Below are 24,428 nucleotides of genomic sequence, written 5' to 3' on the forward strand. Positions count from 1 at the left end.
TGGTCTCCCCTGAATCACTTGACTTTGCAGAGGAGAGTGAATAATTGAAAAAAAAGAGGGAAAAGAAAGGGTTTTATTGGCAAGGAAAAGAGAAGAATGGATGTTAGGTATGCTCTATGTAAGTTTAAACCTCTCTCTGACACTTGATAGTTATATGATCCTAAGCAAGTAAATTTCTAATGCCTCAAATTCGTTAACTTTATAGTGGAAATAATACAAGCATCTAATTCATAGGATTTTTGAAAATTATATGGAATCATATATGCAAATTGAATAATATGTTGCCTTGGACATAATTAATTGTCAACAATCTTAATTGTTATTAGTATCATTATTAGAAAAGAATAATATTTAAACTATATCTTTTTAAAATCCAGAAAATAGTCATTTATATTTTATTGACCCAAAATATTACAACAGTAATATATGGAGCTTCGTTTGTCAGTTATCGCTCAAAAGATCTGGTCAGAATTTTTTTTTTTCCCTTTTCACTAGTGAGGCTGTTTTTGAAAGTTTGTAGGAAGTAACACACCACAGATGCACAGCAAATATGAAAACTGACCAAAATGTGTTGCAGCTTTTTCTAGCCTGGTTTTCATACCCCATCTACAGAGTGAGAACAGCTTCCAAACACAGAATTCCAAACAGCCACCCCTCCCAACAACTCACACCATAAAAATGGAATGTATAAAAGTCATAATTTGCTTTTTAAATGATCCACTGAGCTCCAGCAAAGTCTTAGCACATACCCTTCAAATTAATTTCCTCAGGGACTCCTCCAAATGGAAACATTGTAAAAAATACAAGTGCCCATATTTATAAATGATCCGCCACTAAGCAAATGATAACCAACTCTCTCCTGTCACCCTCCTGGTGGCCTGGGTAGTTTAGGCACGAGCAGGTCTTTATAAGGGACTTTAGGACTATAGAAAAAAACCACAGAATTCCAGAACAGAAAGGGACTGGAGACTTCATATCCAGGTAAGGAAATCAATGACTAGAGGGAAAAAAAAAAAGTTTCCTGCCCAAAGGCTTGTCATTAGTAGGAGCAAAGTCAGGACAAGAGTTGCTCAGCATCCCACACAGACCCTGCTTCTAGTCTCCTTTCATGCAGTGCTAACACAAACATTTCAGTTTTCACCCTAGAGAGGAAACTATTGTTGTTTTGAAAAAAAACACTCTGTCCTCCATTCTCAATTCTTAGGCTTGATTTGCATAAAATTGATCTCCTACTTCCCTCATGAGATGCTTGACCACAGAACTTGTATGTCCAATTCCCCTAGAGGTGATGGTTTCAGAGATAAGCATATTACCTAACCAGAGCCAGTGCAACAGAAAGGTTATGTTTATTGGAGCCTTTGGGAAAGAAACCCTTTCTCGTACCTGCTGGATTTGAAGGTGTAAGGATGTAAAGCTTGGAAATACTGCCACTGTCTTGTCTCACAACCACTCAAAGCATCAGAAGGAGGCCATTCCAGAGCAAGCAAAACAAAAAGGTTAATCTGTTGACATTTTTGCTCTGAATCACCTATGCTTACAGTCAACACTAGCCATCAATGTTTTGTCAGACTTTGTTTAAGCTGGTTTGGTTGGGTTGAAATACTCAAGAAAGGTGTTCATTAGTCCATCTCTTCTCGTTTTTTCCTCCTCCCCTACTCCAGGTCCAAATGTCCAAGAGTCAATGCCATCATGCTGTGTAGGTCATGGTGAGTACCACAAAGGGTTTGCTCTCCATGTAACACTGATGCCTGATGTTCATAGCCCAGGCTCTCTATTTTGGCCGTAATGATTGTTACACTCTTACCTATGCTGAGCTACTGAGTTTAGAATAAATGCTAAGCTGTCTAATCCTACAGTGCTACTCATGTTTTGCTTATTTGAAGGTTCTTGGCTGTTAGCTCCATCTTCATCTATACTTTCCACCTGTGTTTGGTTATTTGTCACTTTCCTAGATAACTTCCCAAGGATAACTATTTGACCTAATCTTCCTCTGAATATTATTTCTCTTTATTCCAAATCTCTTAGTTAACTCTTCATCTCCAGCCTACAGGTGCTAGCCTTCCATTCTAAAATCAGTATTAAAACAATCAATCAATCAACCAAACAAAAAACAAGTGTATGTCTCCATTAATAGATTTTTCTTTTTCCTACACTAGAAAATTCTTGAAAAACAGTCTGCAGAGCCATTCCACATTAATTGCTCATACTACCATTGCCTGGCTGGTAGCATTTCCTCTTTATTGGGACGCCGCTTCAGATGTATTAGGAATCTGCTGACTGCTTCCTGTGGTTCTCCCCATGGCACGTGACTTGCCCTTTTTAGTGACCCTGCTCTCCTCTGGCTTTCAGTACTCCACGTTCTTCAGGTACGTATCCTGCTTCTGTATCTACTCTTCCTAAGTCTCCTCTTTAGTAGCTCCTTGCCTAACTTTAAACACTTGTGTTCTCTATATCGGTCTTTAACCACCCTCTCACCCCACACCTCTGTTTGGCATTTTCATCCTCTCCCTTGACTTCAGTTACTAGGGTACCATGGTGAGCCACACTGAGATGGAGCTCCCAGAGTTTTGGAAACCTTAATGGTTGGAAACGAGGAAAACTGACATATGAAAAGTCAAAAAATAATTTGTTTTCTTCCACAGAGGTTTTGTTTTACTTTCAGAGGCAGACTGCTCTTTTGTTTTATGAAAAATCCTTTGAATAGGTCTTTAAGTTGCACCAAAATAAAGTGAAGGCCCTATGCTGGCATCGGACCAGAGGAGTGAGACAGTGTGCCTGCAAGAGGCTAACTAATATTTCTGGACAGCAACGGACAAGGTTGTCTCCACGGTGACCACAGCTACATCACTGTAGATTTTGTGTCCGTTAGAAAAATGTCTTCTGTCCCCCCTCTAAATAGGGATTTAGACTGCATAGTTTTTGAGCATAGTAGTTGATTTTGGAGATGAATACACAACTTGACATCCATTTTGTTAGTTCCCTGCGTTTCTCTTGGCCTTAGAGTTTAAGATTCTGAACCCAGGATAGGAAAACATGCTGAACGTCACCTGCATCAAGGATGGTAAGCTGGCTTCTGCAAGATGGGCTTAGACCTTAGAGGATGCAGGGAAATGCCTGGTAGGGGATTTCTATGGAAGACGTTGAGTTATGGGTTCTGAGAGCATCCAACAGTCTTCTAGAGTTACAGGTGATTCTGCATTCAGGTTGGGGAAATGGGGGAAGGAACTGAGCTCATTTGTGCTTGACAGCAGTACCAGTCTGTGGACTGCTGGATGTGAGGGGAAAATAGGTGACCTGCAGAGTAACAATTCAGCAGTTTGAAGCCAGAGAGCTGACTGCAGAGGCAAGTGACAGCCAAGACAGATTGGTAAAAGAAGCAAGCATTCCCTGAGCATTTTCAAAAACTTTAGGATGGGACACATCAAAATTGCAAAGGAGCTCTGATTATTGAAATAAAAATAAAGCATCCAAAAAAATCTGAGACTCCCTAAATTATAATCCGCAAATTCACATCTTTAACTGGGACCCTGTTTCTGAGCTCTAGTGCCCATATATCCAGCATGTCCCAGACATATTTTTTTACTGTTTAAGTCCTTTTGCTAGAAACCATATCTTTAAGAAAGGGCATGGGGAGCTTTGCTAAAGAACAAAACTCATAGGTCAGCCTGATGGCTCAGGCGGTTAGAGCTCCATGCTCCTAACTCCGAAGGCTGATGGTTCGATTCCCACATGGGCCCGTGGGCTCTCAACCACAAGGTTGCCAGTTCAATTCCTCAAGTGCCACAAGGGATGGTGGGCTCTGCCCCCTGCAACTAAGATTGAACACGGCACCTTGAGCTGAGCTGCCTCCCGGATGGCTCAGTTGGTTGGAGTGCATCCTCTCAACCACAAGGTTGCCAGTTCAACTCCTGCAAGGGATGGTGGGCTGCGCCCCCTGCAACTAGCAATGGCAACTGGACCTGGAGCTTGTCTGCACCCTCCACAACTAAGACCGAAAGGACAACAACTTGACTTGGAAAAAAGTCCTGGGAGTACACACTGTTCCCCAATAAAGTCCTGTTCCCCTTCCCCAATAAAAAAAAAAATCTAAAAAAAAAGAACAAAACTCATTAACATTAAGCAATACCTGCACGTTTAAGCATATCTGGTTTGGAATCTTGACTTTGTACAATTCTTACTCCATGTTATTCCCTCTGGTGATGACTTATTGCTACTTAGTGATTCCTCTTGCAATCTGCCAGTATGCTTGGGTTTCTTTCCATAACTCCGAATCTCCCTGTTTGTTTCTTGCAGTATTGGTCCTCCGGCTTAGGTTTATCTTCCAAGCTCTTGACTCATTTCTAGCCACTAGTTATCTGCACAGTTATACTCCTGGTTGTGATGACCAGTGTGCCTGATATTCATGTCAGGTACTCAATAAACATTAATTTCATAAGTGAATATTTCTTAGTAAATCCCTGTAGAGGTGCTTGATGATTTCAAGGGACTTAGCCTTTGAGGTACCCTGGACTTCAGGATCTACCAGACTAACTTCTTTAAGTACTGACTGACATCTCATTCAAGGTAATCTCTCAATTGAGGATGTATTTTTTTTTTATCAAGACGTGTATCCTATCAAGGTTCCTTTCCTTCGATTTGCACTTTGCTTTCATTTCCTTATAATTTGAGCCCACTCATCTTTATTTTCTCATGACCAAAAACTGCTTTCAAGAAATTATTTGATATTTTCACTAGGAGGTATAAATTGTATATCTTAATGTGTTACATACCCAGAAATATTTGCATTTGGTCAGTACAAACAAAGGCTATCATTTAACTTTCTGTCAGATATTGTGCTACATTTATCCCTCAGCTCAAACCTGTGAGGTCAGCATTGCCATTATGTTAATTTTACAGAAAATGAAGCTAGGACCTATAGAAGTTAAGTACAAAACTTGTTTAAAGAAAGGGAGCATTGAGTGGGGGACCCAGGCTTTGAACAACCCACTTTTTTTTGAATCCAGAGTCTGTGCTCTAACTACAGTAATCATAACTTGGATTGGTTCACATTAAGAAAATGAAGTTGTAAATTGTGTTGTTAGGCAGTATGAATAAGGATAATCTCTCTCTCTGAAGAATGCCTCCCAATCAGCTGCCTGCCCTCAGCAATTCATGAGGCCAAGGATGCTACGTTGGCTGGCAACATCCCAATCCAAATAAGGACAATCAAACAGAAATTTTTTTGTGGACCACAGGTTTCTGGATTACGACTGAGCAGCTTTGAAAAAGAATAGCCTCTAGGGATACATCTGAAAGCAGGGCTCATAAAATATTGGTATTTGCATTTGAAAATGTCTTGTTAAAAAACCAACAAACAGTCCTATTCATTAGGGAATTGTGCTATAATCCCTCAGAGAAGGTCAGATTCAAATTCTATCAGAACTGTTTCTATTTTTCTCACTCAAATCATCTTTCAAGAGAGATTTTTGTTTTGATTTGTTTTCTTAACTGAAACCCTGCAGTCACTAAGGCTTAGTAGGAAAAGGTGTGTGTGTGTGTGTGTGTGTGTGTGTGTGTGTGTCTGTTAAACTAATTCATAATTTCTGTTTCATCCTGCTTTATTATGTGTTGACCTTTTAATGCAGCCAAGTCCAAATTTCAAAAAAGTGCCTCTCTGGAACACTCACTGAAACATTTTTTTCTAGAAAGAGAATTTTCCATTAAAAAACATCTCAGGAGTCATCAGGTTTTTAAAGTTTAAAAGCAACTGAATACTTCTTCACCCCTCCTCCTTCTAAATCATCTGTTTTACTGAAATTCCTAAGGTAAATGCAATTTTAATAACTGTACACATATCTCAAGAAAAACAGCCTGCTGTATGTTTGCTGCTGTATGTCTTACTAAGTTTATAGGAAATCAAACTACATTAGGTATTGTTGCTCCAAAATTTCATGAGTTGATATTTTCATCATGAAGTCACAGCGTTAGAAGATACATACGAAGTAATCGTAGGTTCTACCTGTGGAATGATGGTCAGTGTTTAACCACAGGCTCTCCAGGGGGGAAAAAAAAAATTCTGATTTGTACTATTTTCCAATTTCCATGATGTAAATACTCCCACTGCAGCCAATTTAAGCTTATCAATGTGACATCCCTTAAGGCAGAATTGAGAAGAGATGCAACCACAGTCGGGACCCCCACTAGATCTGACAAACCTGGAAGCACGTGAGCATTCATCAACAATTTCCAGTAAGTCTCTGAAATAGCTTTTTGGTCGGATGTTATGAAAGGGATGAAGATGAGAACTTTGTTTAATAGCCCAAGCCCTAGAGCAAGGCTGCAAGACCATAACTCCACTCTTTAAGTTACTCTCTGTTATTTCAGGTAAGCTATGTAACTTGTCTGTGACTCTATTTCCTCATATGTAAAATGCTAATGAATAAAATTTCTATCTTATAGGATTACTGTGATGATTAAATAAAATAGTGCATTAAAATGCTTCAAAGAATCCTTGGCACATACCAAGACATAATAATAGGATATTAGTGATAAATGTTAAGCATTGTTTTTCCAGAATTTACAGTTCCAACTATCAGAAAATTTTACACGTTGTCATCTAAATCTTTCAGGGATCATTAAAAACCACCCAGCTTTATAGCAATACTCTGAGAGGAGCCACTTAGAGAGGGAAGAGCAATGAGTAAGAAGTCATACCCTAGTTTCTAGTCCCAGTTTTGCCATGCCTAGGTCTGTGACCTTTGGCAAACCATTTTACTTCTAAGAACTTTAGTTCTCTCGTTAATAAAGTGCAGAAAGTAAAGATCACCCTGCCAACTGCATTGTAGTGAGACTAATATGAGGTAATGAAGCTAAGAACTCTTGGAAGGTGGTACAAATGTGGAGCATTATTATTAATAGATGCATGGAAGCATTAAAATAAAATAGTAAAAGTTTTGTGAGATTTGAGTAAAAATTGGGAATGATGTAGTATTAAGAACTGGGATGCTTTTTGTAAAGAGCAACAAAACAAAACAAAACCCCACAATTTTACCATGAAGCAGTTAACTTTCTTCTTCCCACAAAAGCAATTTTCAAATGAAAAGCAGCTATACTTTGAAATGTAACACATGTTTAATGAATCAAGTATCGTAGGGAACTGAGGTGATAAAATATCTATGAAATTATAACTTTCTGAGAAAGTAAATACAACAGAAAAACTAATAAATATTGCACATAATATCCACCAAATGAAAAAGGAGATGGTGAGGCAAACCAGATGATTAGCATTATGCCATTATAAGATGAAAAATGGAAACACCCAAATAATTCTTAAACATTCTTTAGTTATATAAATAAACATAACTAAAAATATAAATAAAAAATAAAATGTCAAGGACATTTAACATGTTAAGTTCAGGCAACTTGTGAACAATAAAGACTGCAAATGAAAATGAATGAGCAAGGAAATTTATAGGAGCAACATCAGATTTTTTTAAGTTTACACTTTGAATCTCTGTTCACTTAGAAGAATCAGATACATTTACATACGTTCAGTGAAAATTAACCAAGAAAACAATTCTGCATAGAGTTTATAATCTAAAAGTGTGCCTGTAATATTTTTTTCCCTTAACTATGACTCTAAGCCATGCTTTAACAGAATTTCATTCTGGGGACAAAGAAAAAAATTACCTGTGCAATATAACCCTTGCCAAGCTCCCTTTTCTGTCAGTTATTAATGAAATTGCTGATTGTCTGATATTAAAAAGTTCAGTATGTGATATAGGAAGATCTCTAAGTTTCCTTATATGGGGTAAAAAAAAATGCAAAATGAAAACCTGTGTATATAGTATGCTATCTTGAAAGGAAAAGAGAAAAACATGAAATAAAAATTTGTAGTAAGTCATTTGAAATATACAGAGGAAATTTAAAAGTTGGGAATTTGAATAGATTGTGTCAAGGGTGGAGGCAAGACTTTCATGAGGCACCTTCCTACATTATTTTGATTTTTTAATCATTGAATTTATTACCCATTAAACAACATTGTGTGTGTGTGTGTGCATGTGTGTGTGCGTGCGTGTGTGTGTTTAAGCCCAGTACATACCAAAAAATAAAAACTTGAATCTCATTTGTGGTTTGACATTTCTTACCTTCCCAAGCTTGGGCCTGACCCGGGCACGGACACCTGCAGAAGTGAAAGGGTCTGATGGATGCTTCGCTCTCTATGTACCCTCTCCTGTCCCACTCACGCTGCTACTTCTCATTGTTCAGAATGTGGTGGGGCGGGGGAAGGCAGGAAATTACAGGGGTCAAAGGGTCTTACAAGACTAGTGTGTTTGTTGTCATCTGTGTGACAAATGCCCAAATGAAGGTTATTTTCATTACTGGGCAGCTTTTGTGGGTCCTTCAGACAACTCACTACACTGATATTTAGGTTGAAGTTTTATGATTTCTACCTTGGCTCTTATATCAATAATCACCTCCATGAATCCTCTTTTTCACTTTCTGAAGTCAGTATTCTTTGGCCAATCTCTTCAAAAGACCTCTACTCTATCCACCTCATGATTTTGGAAAAACTCAGTGCCTTTTCTCTGCTAAACTCTGGAGGGTCCCTCCAAAGGGTCCCTCTTAACTGGGAATTCAGTGTAGTCCTTATCAGCTGCCGCCTTTATCTCCCAAATGAGAGTTGGGAACCAGTCTCTGTACCCTCTGAACTCCAAATGACACTGGTCAAATCTCCCCAGAACTGTCACTGAGTTTTCTATTAGCACTGGGAGCCTCAGGATCCCCTCCCATTACTTGAGGTCAGGGGTAAGTACCCCCTTAGAGAAGAAAGAAAATGCACAGGTCTCCCTTTAGGCCATGGTTTCTGAACCTCCATACTATTAACACTGTGGGCTGGACAGTTCGTTGTTGTAGGGGAGTTTCCTTCACATTGTGGTATGTTTAGCAGCATCCCTAGCCTCTACCCATCACATAGCAGCAGCACACCTCCAAAATATCTCCAGACATTGCCAAATGCCCCCTGGAAAGTAAATAGCCTGAGTGAGAGCCACAGCACTAGGCTGACATCCCTCTTCAAATAAATCCCCATTTCTGAATGTCCTTACCACTTTGCTAATTATGAGGAGGCTAGCTGATGAGGTTTAGGGGATGGTCAAATACATATTTGAGACTGCCCTTAGAAAGCCCTGCACAGAAGGTCTCATACATACATCTCATAAGAATGTGTGGGCATGTGACACCCATTTTCTCAGAAGGAATGCTGAAATCTTGAGATAAATGGAAAATCCTTACATTACTGAAAATCAGTGTAAACTGACATCTGTTTCTGACATTTAAAACCTGGGCCTAAGGACCATGAGGGTAGGGGGATAGGAGACTTCAATTTATTCATTTTATGACTTTACCAGTATTGTTTGACTACTTTTTGGTATTCAAGCAAATGTGTATTTTTTTGTTTAAAGATCATAGTCCAGTAAAATGGTTACATTAAGAAGAACTTTTTAAATTTAAATAAGATTTGATGCTGGTTTCATGACTAAGATATATTAAATTCATGTTTGACATAAAGAAAGAGGACAAAAGGGGAGAGAGGCAAAGCAGATAAAAGGGAGAGGAGGTAAAAACTTACCTTGTTTCATCGATATAAACCGCTTCCAGCACAGATGCTGCATATTCAATATTCTTCTTTAAGTCTATGATGTTAACATCACCTTTTTCCAGCTGCTTCACTAAGCATCTTAGTCTATTTCAAAAAAGTAGCAAAAAGAGAGAGAAATAAAAAGATTTATTATAACTATACGGAAAATAGTCCAGTATTAAATACACAAATCGAGTAAAACTTTTAACATATCTTTCTGGGTCATCAAATAGAAAACAAAGTTGCTAGTCTAGGTACCATTTTTCAAGGACACTCTTTCTGAAAATTCGAGGCAATATAGATATTTTCATAAAAGTATAATTCCTAACACTAGAACTTATTTTATGGCTGTTCTGCTTTTTCAGAGAAGGCACTAAGAGAATATTTAAAGGGTACTCTTTTGACCAGTACTATAGCAATTATTCACTGTACATAGCAATAGAAACAAAAATGAAAGGCAAAAGATCCAAGAAAGTATAATTAAGATGAGAAAAAAACATGTACAAATGTGTGTTTTTACTGCAATGCTTTTTAATTTGAGACAAATCTATAAAATACATATTTTCTCTTGTTTCTATCCATAGGATGATATGTCCAAATTCTCTGAGGAATTTTAAGGCAGAGATCAGCTAAGCCATGTCTGGATTCCTGAATCACAGAAACTGTGAGATAATTAATGTTACTGTTTTAAGCCACTAAATTTTGGGATAACTTTTTATGTAGCAATAGGTATCTCATGGAGTAAGATAGTACACATTACCTCAATAAGTTCCTAACACTTTTAGAAACATTATGCATTATTTATAAACCAAGTGTTTCTGAAGATATTGCCCTATAGTAGGCAGAAAAAGAAAACACATTTGTTATCCTCTACCTACTGTAAATAAATAATGTAAGAACAATTTATCCATTTTCCTAAGTCAGCAGATAGAATTTAATTCCATTTCTGAGCCAAGGTATTTCAGAGAGAATGGAATACATCTGTTTTTAGGCACTATCTTAGAGATAGTGTAGCAGGTTTTCTGAAAATTTACTTTGGATGATTTCCAGCACCAAGGCCAGGGTATAAAGACAAGTTAAAATTTTTAGCAAGGGTATTTGACATTCCTCCATCAATAAGACACACTTTATTTCTCCATGGAAAGAAGTTACACCTAAATTAAAACATTTTATTCAGGAAGCTACAAATAATTACTTTTTGTACTACATACACACTTCTGTGGGAAAAAATATTAGCACACAACAATATTGCAAAATAAATTCTGTGTGCCAATAAATAAGTCTTATTTGTACAAAGGAAGTAAAACAAAACAAAAGAAAACAAAAGTAACAACTAGAACAGGTTACTTAGAAAGGAAAAACTAAACCTGGCTTTCAGGCTTGTGTAAAACAATGAATGTGATAACAATGAAGCAACATATTAATTTTGAGATTTTTTTTAATGTTTATGACCCAATCACATTATACTTATTGAAATTACTTTTTATATGTGAAAGTAGAAGAAAGTTTCACAGCTCTGCAATGGTTTAAAATGTATTACTCGTGTATCTTTCTTGTGAAAATTACTTGGTAAAGCTTGGTTATGTTTGGTTGTATGACATGGTTTTAAAAACAATTAAGTACTAAAGATGGTTGTGCTCCTTATTTCTGAATAAATGAACTCTATGAGTTAGCAATTTTCTCCACTAAAAAAATAAATTTTGCGCTCTCTTGAAACTAGGTATGGCCGTGGAACTTCTGGCCCAGGAGAACAAATGCAGGTTGTTGAGTAAAAGTTTCAGAATAATTATTTTGAGGAAGACTAATTCAGCTGGAAGGGGATCTCATTTATCCCTTGCCCATTTCTTACTGCTTGGAATGCAGTGGAATTGCCTCAGGGTTCAGCAGCCATCTAGAATCATGAAGTGACAAGGCAAAAGGAACCCACCCACTAAGAATGACAGAGAAGGAAAGAAGATGGAAGTGACCTGGATTACACGCTGTGAAGCCACTTGAATGAAATCACCTACCTCTGGACTTACTTCCTATGAGAGTAAGAAAGTATTTGGTGTAAATCACTATTATTTTGTGATTTCTTTTATATGCAACTGAACACAATCCTAACTGATAAATGAAAAGCGTAAGAAATGACTCAGAGAACGCAAGAATGGAGAAATTGTCACATAAAATGAGAGGGGATACTCCTGGAAAACTACCTGCAGGTGCACTTCCTAGCTTATGACAGCCTGCAGGTAGGTGTTCCCAGGGAAATCATCAGATCACCATCAAATCACTAGATCACATCTGATGAAAACTGTGACATCAAGAGGCTCTAATACTTGCACAATGAAGACACTCTTTTGTAGAGACATGTTGATGTAGCTTAAAAACAACAAATGCTATGACTTGTATATCTAAATAAGGGTATAAACCTATAGTCTGACACAAGAAATGGATCTGAAAAAATATGTCAAAAAGGTTTTACCACCCAATTAGAAAATCTAGTTAGATATGGAGATAACTGTAAAACATTACCATCCAAACACTAGCACGCGTGCATGCGTGCACATACACATACACACACACACACACACACACACACACTAATTTAACTATGTTAACCCAAAAAGACTGGAAGGGAATATATATTTTTGCATTACTGAGATTTCGTTCTCCTTTATTCCCTTTGCCTGTATGCACCAAATTTCCTTTAATGAGTACTTATTTTTATTTACATAAAAAGAAAAACCTTTGTATTGTAAAAAGATTATTAATGATTATAACAGTGGGTTAATGGAATAATTTATATAATTATTATTCCAATTGTGAATTTGCTTTTTAATCAATTTATGCATATAATAATTCCCAACAGTCTTATTTAGGCTAGTACTTCACTTTCTTTATAGACAATACAAAGCCAACATCTTCATAAATCATTTTCAAATGACATACATTATAAACTTGTGGATTCCAAAGCATTAAGGCTTTACTGCATATATCTGTACACGTTTTTTAATTTCTTAAAGAAGATAACTATAGACCATCAAGAAACAACCTATCAATGAACATGCCTCATGAACTTAAATGGAAAAAATCCTTAACATTTTAGGAAATCAAATCTACCAACATACAAAAGAACAGTATATCATAAAATAGATTTATCCCAGTGATACAAGGTTTTTATGAGATTGAAATGTTAATCAATGTAACTCACTATATTAAGAGACTAAGTTATGAAGCAGGTCAGTGGTTGTCTAGGAACGGGGGAGGTGGGGATCATGGAGGAGAGAAAGGGGAGGAAACATTAGAGGATAATGGAAATGTTAATTTTCTTGATTGTGGAGATGGTTTCATAAGTATGGACACATATATGCATACTTATCAAATTATAAATTAAAAACTGAAATATGCAATCATTAATTTGAGATAGAAAAAGAATATAGGCTAAATAGATGCTTCTGTTATATATCTTAATTTTTTATCTATTTTATAAAAATAGCTAAAATTCTAATATATATTATCAAAGGCATGAAAAAATCCAAAGAAACATTAAACATTTAATGATCTTTTCCCAAAGAGAATGACGCTAATCTTTGATAATTCATAAGATTTTAAAAATCAACCTGAATATTATGAAAAGAACGGTGTTTGATCTTAGCTTTTTGGAGGGACTTCCTTACAATCTGATGATTAGAACACTTAAAAGAAGACAGAAATGAAAATAGAAACATCATCTTTGAAAAGAATTGATTGGCTCTGTAGTTCAGTCAAACAGTTGCAGAAGAGAAATAATTTCTACCTTTGAACAAAGAGTACTGAGCTGTAGAAAATGATTGAGTATTTTTTTTATCCAAATATAGAACTGCCACTTTCCAAATGAAAAAAAAAATACTCCATATAAAATGATACAGTTTTCATAATCAATTACTGCAAAGACTCTAAGGTTATCTTCTAAGATATTGTGACCTAATATCTTGCAAAAAGACCCAATCTTGCAAAAAGACTATCTACATAACTAAGAATATTCTCATACTAAAAAATTTTGTTTATCTATGCGTGTCTTTATTAAGTCTAGGATATAAAATGCCCAGGATATCCCTAATGCTATTGACCATAAATCATAAATTAATAAGTAAAATTTAAAAGAGAATTGATAATCATTATATTCCTATCAATGCCCCTATTTGTGACCTGATTGAAATACAAAAGTGAGAAAGTATGGTTGTCAGAACATTGTAATAAGAAGTAGAAGAGGTAATGCTAAAAGAATATCTATAGCAGATATTGATATTAACATTAAAATACTGCCATACATAGAAGTGCACAAAAACACACAAATAGGGATTGTCAGCACAAGAGGTTATGCAATTTTCAGTAAGTTCTGCTTGCCTCTGATACTAACATGATGAAAAAAAATGGTAAGAGGCCATAAATAATGAAATTGTCTTGTCTACTCTGCAGGCCAATGCTTAGGAAATTAAATCCTAACCTTAGTCTAAGAAGCAAAGCTTATAGATTTAAAGTCTGCTTAAGACATTTTTCTTTCACATAGGCAAATGTAATCATTGTAAAGTTCGTTGATACCTTTATTTTATGGGATAAATAATTACCCAAACAATTAGTATCATTTGAAAAATTGTATGGTAAATATTATTGGTCTTTGATATAAGTTAATATTCTACATTTAAAGGAGCATTGAGATGGAGACTATATGATGAAAAAGTATTGTTTTATAAGTACAAAAGAATATATAATTATTCTCTTATCCCAAAATCACAATTCAGGTAAACTATCACTTTATTTCAAGAATAAACTTTTTATTACAGAAATGGACATTGCATAATTTCCAGCGTATTAAAGAATTCCTTTTAAGTACAGAGATACAAACACTGAAACAGTTAGAAATGTTTTCAAGATCATGTTTTTCCTCCTTGGAAGCAAAAGAATAGTAAGACCATTTTAACACTAAAGAGAGAACCAACCATTTATGCCCGGTTACTGTTACTCCTCTGAAATTCTACGGGCTAGGCAGACTCAAGGATTTTCTTAAAAGGTTATATATTTAAATAAAGATGCATATTAAATATATATTAAATGCACACATTTAAATCTACGACATGTATCATAGATTTAAATATATACTTTTATTTATAAAATATATTTATTATTTTATACAGTGAATATATTTATATAAAATATGCACTTATATTTATATATTTTATATATAAATTTAAATCTATGTGTCTGAAGAAGAAAAAGTAGGGACCTTTGCCTCTAGTAAGCATTTATTAACTAGAGAAGAAAGGTGAGGAATAGGGCACACACATAGCAGATCCACTGAAGAACAATTTAACATTTTCTGACATTCTATTGGACCTTAGAAAACACATACTTAGCACTAAGCTCAGGTAGCCCCACTTTGTGCTAAGCATCTTTCACTTGTCTCTCCAGACCCCCTCTACAGGTCTCTATGCTGCCCCTTACCCTGAGAAGGGAATGTAGAGTCTACATCAGGCATCCAGTTGTGTTTCACACATGGGGAGCATGAGCAGGAGATAGGAAGGAGGGAGAAGAGTGAGGTCATCATAGTATTCTCCTCTTCCCCCTGGAGGTTCACCCTCCACAGAAGTTCACTTGTCAGGCAGATGGAGTGCTCTCTCAACCTTCCTCTTTCTGTGTGTCTCTGTCTCCCGCGCTCTCTGTCATCAGGGATGACATCTCTGGAGGCCGGTGTTACTAGCCCAAAAGCACTGTATTATCCCGGTGGTTCCCTACACTTTCCCACAACTGTAAATACTCTCTTTATGAAATCCTCCTCAAATTACCCTTTTTGACTGTGTCATCTTCTTGGCCTCGCTTCCATCGCACCTCCTAAAATGTTGTCTCCTCATACCAGAGACTTTCACTACAGACCTATGAGGGTGTTGAAAAGACGGTAGAGATAGGGCTTTAAAGTCAGTGGGGGCTCACACTATCTACATTCACCTTTTCCTGGTTTTCACGGAGAGGAGCAACACACTGACTGGAGAACTACTTCCAGTTTTCTGTAGTGATCAGCATTAGAGTGAGTGCTGGCCCATGGAAACTGCACAAAATGCCGAGAATCAGGGGCTTCATAGGGAATGCTGGAGAGCCATGAGACCAAATTGCCACTTTCACACTGGAGGACCTGACTCTTAAAAGGGGTGGTTATAGCACACAGCTGATGATAGCTAGGTCAGAGCATGTGTGGCATAATTTTTCAAACTTGAAAAAAGAAATAGACAAAGGGAGATTAGTGGCTTGCATTTAAGCCTAATGGATTTAAAAATGTATTTATTACTGTTCACACCTCAAACATCATTAATGTAATATAATGGGATTGAAAAGGTAAAAGAGTTACAAGGAGAAAGAACAGGAAAGAAGATAATAGCAGAGAAAAGTTCACAACACATTTCTGGGAAAACTAAGAAGTGAGATATGGTAACTGAGTTAGCAGATACCAAGAAAGAGAAACCAAAGTGCTTTCAAAGGGTGATTACTGAGAAAGCAAGACAACCATCACAGAACCTCACAATAGCTCAAGATCTTATAATGCAGGTATCTGACTTCAGCTCAAAATATGAGGGTGAAAATCTTTTTAGAGCATTCGAAATTCTTTTCTACATCCCAAGTAGTGGGAAACTGTACTTAGCCATCCCTATAGCAAACCTGGAAATGAGACAGGTCTCCCAGATTGAAAACGGGGATTAAGTAAAAATCAGCATGTTAAGAGATGATTCCTCAGGTTCTTGTATCCCACCTATTTACAGAATGGAGATTAGGGGATTTACTGCCTGGAGAAACTGAAAAGCCCCAAACAAATGACATTTTGGAAACAAACATTTCACAGCTTGCTTGCCCTTGGGTGAAGCCCAGCGGGTGACAAGCACCTCCTATGCACAGAGAGATTCTAAGCACTTTTTAGAATCACACTCTTTAATATTAATGGCCTGTCAATGATGTGAGCAAGCACTGAAGGAAAAGCTCCAACATGAAAGATATAGACAAACAGAATGAAGAAACTTGGATGATACTGAAATAATAGAGACACAAAAAAAAAAATTAAAAAAAAAAATCTAAGAAAAGCATGAGAAGAGAATCATCCATCAAACAAGAACATAATGCTACTTTTTAAAATGTTAATAAACGGTAATGAAAGAGCTCTTGGAAATTAACACTAATGATTTACATAAAAAAATGTAAACAGTAGCGAAAAGAAGTCTAATATGCCATAAAGTGGACAAAAATACAGCAAGATTAATAATAGGATAATAAAGATAAGAAAATTAGAAGGCTAGTTCAGGAAATCTAATATTTGGCTAACTAAAGTTCTAGACATCAGGAATAGAGGAAACTATCAAAGAAAAACGTTAATTTCCCAGAACTAAAAAAAATCTCCATTTTGAAAGAGCCCACCATGCTTTGTTTCATGGACCTGTAACTGGGTAGTCACATAGGATCTTGTGCTAGGAAGGAACCCACTCTCAGTTTAGTGTTCTGCTATCACCACCTTGAAATTCTTCATAATTTTTTAAACAAGAAGTCCCACATATTTGTTTTGCACTGGGCTCTGTACATTACCTAGCTGGTCCTGGGGTCAACCCAGAAGTCTATACTCAGCCAAACTATCAATCAAGTTTGAAGAAAGAGTAAAGGCATTTTCAGATATTCAATGACTCCAAAAATTTCATTTTCCAAGCAGTCTTTTTCAGGAAGTCACTGGGAAATACATTTGACCAAAGTAATGACATGACAAAAAATTTAATATACGTAAGTGAAGAAGGGAAGTCTCTGAATAAGAGATATGTGACCATCCTAGGAAATAACTAGTCTAGACTGAAACAGGAGTGCAGAGGAAAGGAAGTAGGAGGGAAATCTCTAGGGGAAAAATTAGAACTGATGAACAACGGAACTGATAAGATGTTTGGAACTTGCTTTTGATACATCAGTTGAGCATTCATAAAATTATAAAACATATATAAAAAATACAATCATTATGAAGTCAAGGAGGAAGAAAAAGTTATACAAAATAGGAAAGTCATTTGACTGACACTAATTGAATAATATTTATCAATCACACTGCTATAAACATCGGTGACTGAAAATCAAAATAAGGTTTTGTTATTTTGGTTTCAACCCCTATTGCTTCAGGAGCACTCCAGTTTCATAGTGTTCTTTGCCCACCCGGCCTCTTGATGAGATGAGAGTAAGGAAGTTGGTGAAATTAATGCACGAGAGTTAGTTCCTCTGTTATCATTACGGATGTCAGTTGATAAAGTCTGAAATTAACAAATCAAGAAATAGTAAAAGCATATTATTTGGAAATATACTTAAAGAAAGGAAGACCCAAAAAGAAATAAACCATTGAGATTATTTACTTCTTGGAAACTGACTGCTGTTCTTTTATAATAACAGAAATAATTTTAATGACACAATCTTCTATTAGAGTAGAATGTTCAATACATTGCTCACAAGACACGTGATTTAACTTAGAAGTCAGCTCCTTTACTTGTTTAGTATTGTTGTAGACATGCAAAAGGAAATATACATTATGTGAAAAAGAGAAAGGGAGAAAATGCAGAAATAGATACAATATGAGATTAGAGTGAACTATGATTCTGAATTTATTACACACACACACACACACACACACACACACATTTTTACATATTTTTGCAAATTCAGAGAAGGGGTAAAGTATGTTGAGGTGTGCTAAAAAGTCAAATTACAATGTGGTTTAAAAAAACTGAAAGTGAGTAGACAAGAGGCCGGGTAGGCAAAGAACACTGTGAAACTGGAGTACTCCTGAAGCAATAGTGGCTGAAACCAGAAAAATGGATAACTATATCAAATGAGTAAAGCAACCTCAGAACTAGTTCCACCAAAAATAACAAAGGAATGTTTAAAAGTGGGCTTGGGGTATTTACTCTTAATTAATTCAGTACCATGTACCAACCAGCTTCAAAAATACACTAGCAGAAAAGGAAAATCATATTAAAATAGATTTTTAAAGAAATATGCATACAAAAAATAAAATTATGGAAAGAAAAGTCAACATGGAATTTTTCCAATTACAACAGATTATACAACATAAGAAAACCTACGAAGCAAAAATATTTCCATGGCAGATACTATCAAAGTCCTATCATAGAGCCGAGAAGTCCTCCTGTTACTCTTGACACTCAAATACAGGAAAATTGGGGTCAATTAAAGAAGAGTCTCTTGAAAGGGCAATTGTTCTGTGCAGATGTAATTTGTTGCATAATAATCAATGACTTTTAATTCAAAAGAATTGATTGAGAAGATGGTTTTTATTGAGGAGGTTGTTGTATGTAAAACATTAAAAGTGGCTTTTAAATTTGAATTTTTAATCATTCTCTCTCTCTCTTTTCATCTCTCTCTCTCCCCCCCTTCCTCCACCCCTTCCTTCCTCCTTCCTTTCCTCCCTTTCCATGTGATATGAACATTCTAATTACAAAACACCACTAAAATTAAATGACAGACGCTCATGTTTGATTTTACAGAATTTTCCCTTTCTCTGTAGAACTGTGACTCTTATATACATGACTCTCAGGATTATTGGAAATAATTCTTTCCTTATGAGAGCTAAAGAATGCTATATTGACAATGACAGAAGCAGTTTTGAGAATGCACCACTAGTATAAACTACTGAGTCCCAAATTTAATATAGCTTAACAATAGGAATGAAAAATAAAACACTTCCAAATCAATAAGCGAAGGTTTAACCAGGAAAACACAACAACTCTGAACATTTAAAACTGAGGATTTAATTGTTGGAATTGATTATTGGCATGATGAAAGATGGATGATGGTAAGACAACCAGGAGAATAGTGGGGATATCCCTAAATAAACAACTGTGGGAAACTTTTGGAGGGTCAGAGAAAAGAGGCAGGATCCCCAGATCCCAGGAGCCTTGGGGGTTCCTGCAGAACAGAGGTGCTCCAGTGGATCTGCCCCTGGGCATATGGAACCACAGAAGAGACACAGCTGTTGCAAAGGAGTCTTCCTAGAGGCAGTGATGGAGAAATAAATAGTTTGTTTTTTCTCTTCCTCTTCACATGTCCTACAGTCTCCTGACAGTATCTTTCATTGGCCAAATCCAGCCAGACACCAACTGCCACAGAAGCCTGGGAAACTCAGCTGCAATGATACAGAGTAGAGCAGGCACAGGGCAAGGGATAGATCCAAAGGCAAAAAGGCCCAGAACCATAATACACATTAATGAGAAAGTGCCAAGTTTTTTTGTTTTGATTTGTTTTTCTGAGATTTGGAAATAAGTGACACAGGTTGGGGTCAAGCCCTCTGTCATATTCAGGCAAAGCCAACTGAGGATATTGATTAAAGGACCCAGATATAGTAAAGCTGTTTGTTCATTGTACTTGTAGATTTTTGTCTGGTAGACATGGAAATCATTTTTATTTTGTGGAACAGACAACCTCATGAGTTTAAGACCTTGTCAGACATGAGCCACTTGCACATCTAACCCAGCAATCTCATCAGAACTTTGCTGCGTACACAGCAAATGCTTTTTGAACCAGTTATAACTTCTTACTGATTCCCTCCTTCATTACTAATGATTTAAACAAAAATTTGGCACATGTTCGATTTGTAGTTACATGAATCATGATTTTACCTTTTGGAAAGGATGTTTTAAGAATAGTGCTACAAAATTTCATACAATTTATCCCAATACCCTCAGCATGTATGAATAATGCTGTTAATTCCAGAGGAAAAGGAGGAATATAATAGACATAAAATAATGACTAGAAGAAATACTTCCTTATTTCCTTTCTTTTTCCTTCTGCTTCTCCCCCCCTTCCTTTCTTTCAGAAGAATAAAGACACAGCTCTTATGAGTTCCTACAATGTAGATGAAAAAAATCAACAAATATTGGTCTAGAAAGGATGCTCCAAATATCAACTCACTTGGGAAACAGCACCTTCCGAGCAGATCTATGCAGCAGTAATGCTATGCTTACCCATCTGAAATTTTGGTTCTGAAAATATAGATCAAGCACTGAGCCTATCCCAGGAACCCACCATAATCTCACTGCTTAGGCACAGACAGAATTCTCCACATATGTTTGCTTCTCTTATAAGTCCTTATCTGCTCTGAAATGAGGCAATAAGGCAAGTAATTCAGCAAGATAGATTTCTGACTTTAAACATGGAATGACATGCCGAAGAATAAGAAAAGTACCCTAGACCAAGTTTTCCCATGACTTGTCTTCATTGGTCTAAATTTTCTTGCTAGAGGGTTGTTGGATGCCAAGTGATACCTCATATTAGGTGTTTTCTGTTTTTTGTTTTTGCAAATTTCTCTAACTCAACTGAGGTAATACAGTTCTATTTGTATTGAGATGCACGCCTACAGAGTTTTTGCAGGTGTTTCAGATGGAATTAAACTGCCTCATGAGATAACAGTGTGGTGTGAAACACGATCAGAAAGCTCTTCAACTGGAATAATTCACAAAATCAATGAGGTTTTTTATACAATTCTCTGGGGGTCCCTGCCATGACTAGGTTACAGTGAGTGCTGGACAAGTACCACACTTAATTACAGTCTACTCAATGTCAATCAATCCACAGCTCTAGGCAATACAAAGTCCGTGTCCTCTGTGACATATTTATCATATGTGTTCCAGAGCAGAGGATATGATGACTTTCTGGAAGATCAAGATTTCTTCATAAAACATCCTTAAAATGGTGATTAAACTGGACCATTTCTTGGACAAGTCTTGAATTATTAACCCTTTCCTTAATCCCTACAAATATTCCAACACATCAAGACAAGGGCTAATGTGGAAATGAGCATGGTTTAAGGACGTGATTTAACATGCTTCAACAAATGAGTCAAGCCTTCTAATGTCAGTGTTTCCAGTGGTAATGCCACAAATACTCAACAATTTGCCAGGGCAGATGACCCAGGGTGGCAACTTTTGACATTGTTTTCCCAGATCTTTAACCATAAACACTGAACCAATGGCTTCAATTCTATGTTTTGGTTGCCTAAGATAGACAAAAATTTTAGCATTAGAATAGAGTCTTCAAAGAAGCAGTGATCAGTAAAATAGACATTTCTATCATATTAGATGGATTTATGAATAACTTTATTCAGCAGTCATGCATAGATTTGATGTGTGGTATATGGTAAGTGGAGAAACTCTTTATGTGTTACAGGCAATACTTTAAGACCATACAAATACTTGTCAATGCTAAAAAGCAAAACAAAACAGTAATTCATGCTGATCCAAATGTAAGAGCAAACTCAGAAGTCAATATCCACTTGACATTCCTGACAGAGTCCTCACTCTGGCTAGTTCAAGCTGCTTGTCTACAGCAGCTCAGCAATAGTTATTTATTTATTTGGGGGGGGAAGAAAAACCTGGTAGAATTGACTAACATAAGGCTTAAAATTATTTTTAACTCATTAAAATAGGCCAAACACATTTAAACAGATTGATACAGAGTGGTAAGAACAGAGTATTAATATATTAATGATGACAAGTTTAAAGTTGAAATTCCAAGGTTCAACTTTGTTTATTTTTTCCAAACTCAGATCTCTTATACTGGCAAATAGATACTTTATATAGTTTCTTGGAGACTCTCCATAAATTATCTTCTATTAAACAACAAGCAGGGTATAATGAAAATATATACCATAGGCAGGATTATTTTTTAAAAAGTCAGTTTTCATTTTTTAGATTAGTATTTATTGCATAGATCATCTTTATATTTATTATGCATATTGTTATAGGAGATGAATGTTCACTGTAAATAGGTAACGGATGAGCAGATTTTCAACAACAGACTGTAGTAGAAGAAAAAAATACCATTCCGTAATTCTTAGCAAGCACAACTTGGATTATTGTTATACGCGTATACAGAAACTCACAAGGCACGCCAACGCCATAGAAGCAGAGGTCTCTAACATACATAATAAGTTAAAAAGGTTATTCTCTCTTTGCTTCCTTAATTTTTTTAAGGTCCATGCCCCTTTGGGCTTAATAGCTATGCCTGTTTTTCAGCTCCCAGAATAATTTCACGGTACAAAAATTACATCTGTTTTTATGTTCTCAGGGTTAGAGAGCAAAAGCTATATATCAAAGATCAAAGACCCGCTGGCTAATTGTCTTCTAAAGGGTTGGTTCCCTGAGGAGCCAATAACCAATCAAAACAGAGTAGTTTTGGTTGCTAGGATGAGTAATCTTCCATGTAGACTATACATTCACCGACCTGACTTTTAAAAATCCTGCTTTCCTCTTCTTTCCATAATGAGTAAGTCTGGAAGAAGGTCAATCCTGCTTTACTACCCTGTAGCTTATGGGGCTTCAAATTTATAATAATATCTACCTATTTTAAGGAGAATTTTGTGAGACTTAAAATATGGGTTGTTTTTTTTCCAGGATTCTTTGCCTTTTATTCTTAAAACATCTCCATCAGAGTAAATTATGCACAAAATTAAATATATACATATATATCTGAAATCCTTTTATAAAAATTAGCAGTTTCTTCACCCATCTAGTCCCACCCTATGTTCTATTCACCTGAGACATCTATTTTAAAATATTTTGACTGTTTCCTCTAAGATTTTTCTTCATATTTTAAAGTGCTATATTTATTCTGTTATTTCTTGATTTATTGATATTGGATACTACCTATTGGCTTCCTATTATGGTAGATAGGATTTACATGTTTCACATGTCTGGCTAATCATTTAACCATACCCTAAATTATTAACAGTGTTCTATACTACTCTTAATCAGTAATCAATGTTTACATTTCTATGATTATGTACATAATAGTCATTACATAGCCAAACTGTGTGTGAAGATTACATTTCTAACCCTGGATTTTTAAAAATTACCTGAAGTTATTGAGTATCTCATTTTTTATTACTATTATTTTCTCTGTCTATTCTATTTTTCCTCCCAAATCCCCTTTACATCTGTCACATATCAATCCCCTTTAATTCTGGAGACCTCTGTCTTAGAGCTTTTTATCTTCTGACTCAAATTGAATGAGATGCTCTCTAGATCTGAAACACAGCTGTCATCCCAATACCTCCTTTGGCCACATTCCCTTATGGTATTGATCTATTTCTAGATTCTATGACTTCCCATTTTATTTAAAAAGAAAAAAATCACATTTTCCAGTAGTTTCCAAGAAAATGAGCATGTGACATAAAACTTTGAGTCTCCAAATGCTAAATGTATTTCTTTTTTTAATCTTTGATTGATAGTTTGAAAGAATATTCTAGATTGAAAAGGATTTTCTCTCAAAATTTGAAAACTTGGCTACATTTCTTCTCTAAGAAGAGTCATATACTTGATCACTGTTCTGCTCTGACAATTACTACTATTTCCCTTGTTTATATATTTCAAAAATTCATTAAAATATCTTATTCTCTAATGCCTTCTCTTTTTTTCTCTCTTTGACTTTGTGGGTTTAAAAATGTTTATTCTTCTTTCATTTTAGGGAGGGTCTTGGGAAAAAAATAAACATATGTGACAATCCACAATCTTTATTCAAAAGTAAGAATTTTATTTTCTTGCTGCCTAATTAGCAAAAAGAAAGATAATAAGGTGCAGCTAAAACGAAAACTTCTTTTTGATGAAGGATATAAATAATTGAACAAAATTACAATAATGAAGCAAGAAACTTATAGGGCTGGTGCAAATGGGCATTATATATTTGGAATTGAAAAAAGTATAAAGTGAAATCATATAGTTCTCGACTTTTTCTGTCTGACTTATTTCATTCAGCATAATAATCTCAAGATCCATCC

The 24,428-nt window shown here is 35.9% G+C and overlaps 1 protein-coding gene across 7 annotated transcripts in view; it reads right to left on the minus strand.

The window, feature by feature from the left end:
• PDE1A (phosphodiesterase 1A) overlaps window positions 1-24,428 on the minus strand; it is a 398,473-nt gene that overhangs the window by 78,042 nt on the left and 296,003 nt on the right. For all 7 annotated transcript variants that reach the window (XM_074338956.1, XM_074338931.1, XM_074338941.1 and 4 more), the window contains one exon: window positions 9,611-9,724. In XM_074338956.1, the coding sequence (XP_074195057.1) occupies window positions 9,611-9,724 (114 nt within the window). The remainder of the gene's footprint in view (window positions 1-9,610; window positions 9,725-24,428) is intronic.

Source organism: Rhinolophus sinicus, linkage group LG01 (genome assembly GCF_036562045.2).
Source record: "Rhinolophus sinicus isolate RSC01 linkage group LG01, ASM3656204v1, whole genome shotgun sequence".
Lineage (NCBI taxonomy): Eukaryota > Metazoa > Chordata > Mammalia > Chiroptera > Rhinolophidae > Rhinolophus > Rhinolophus sinicus.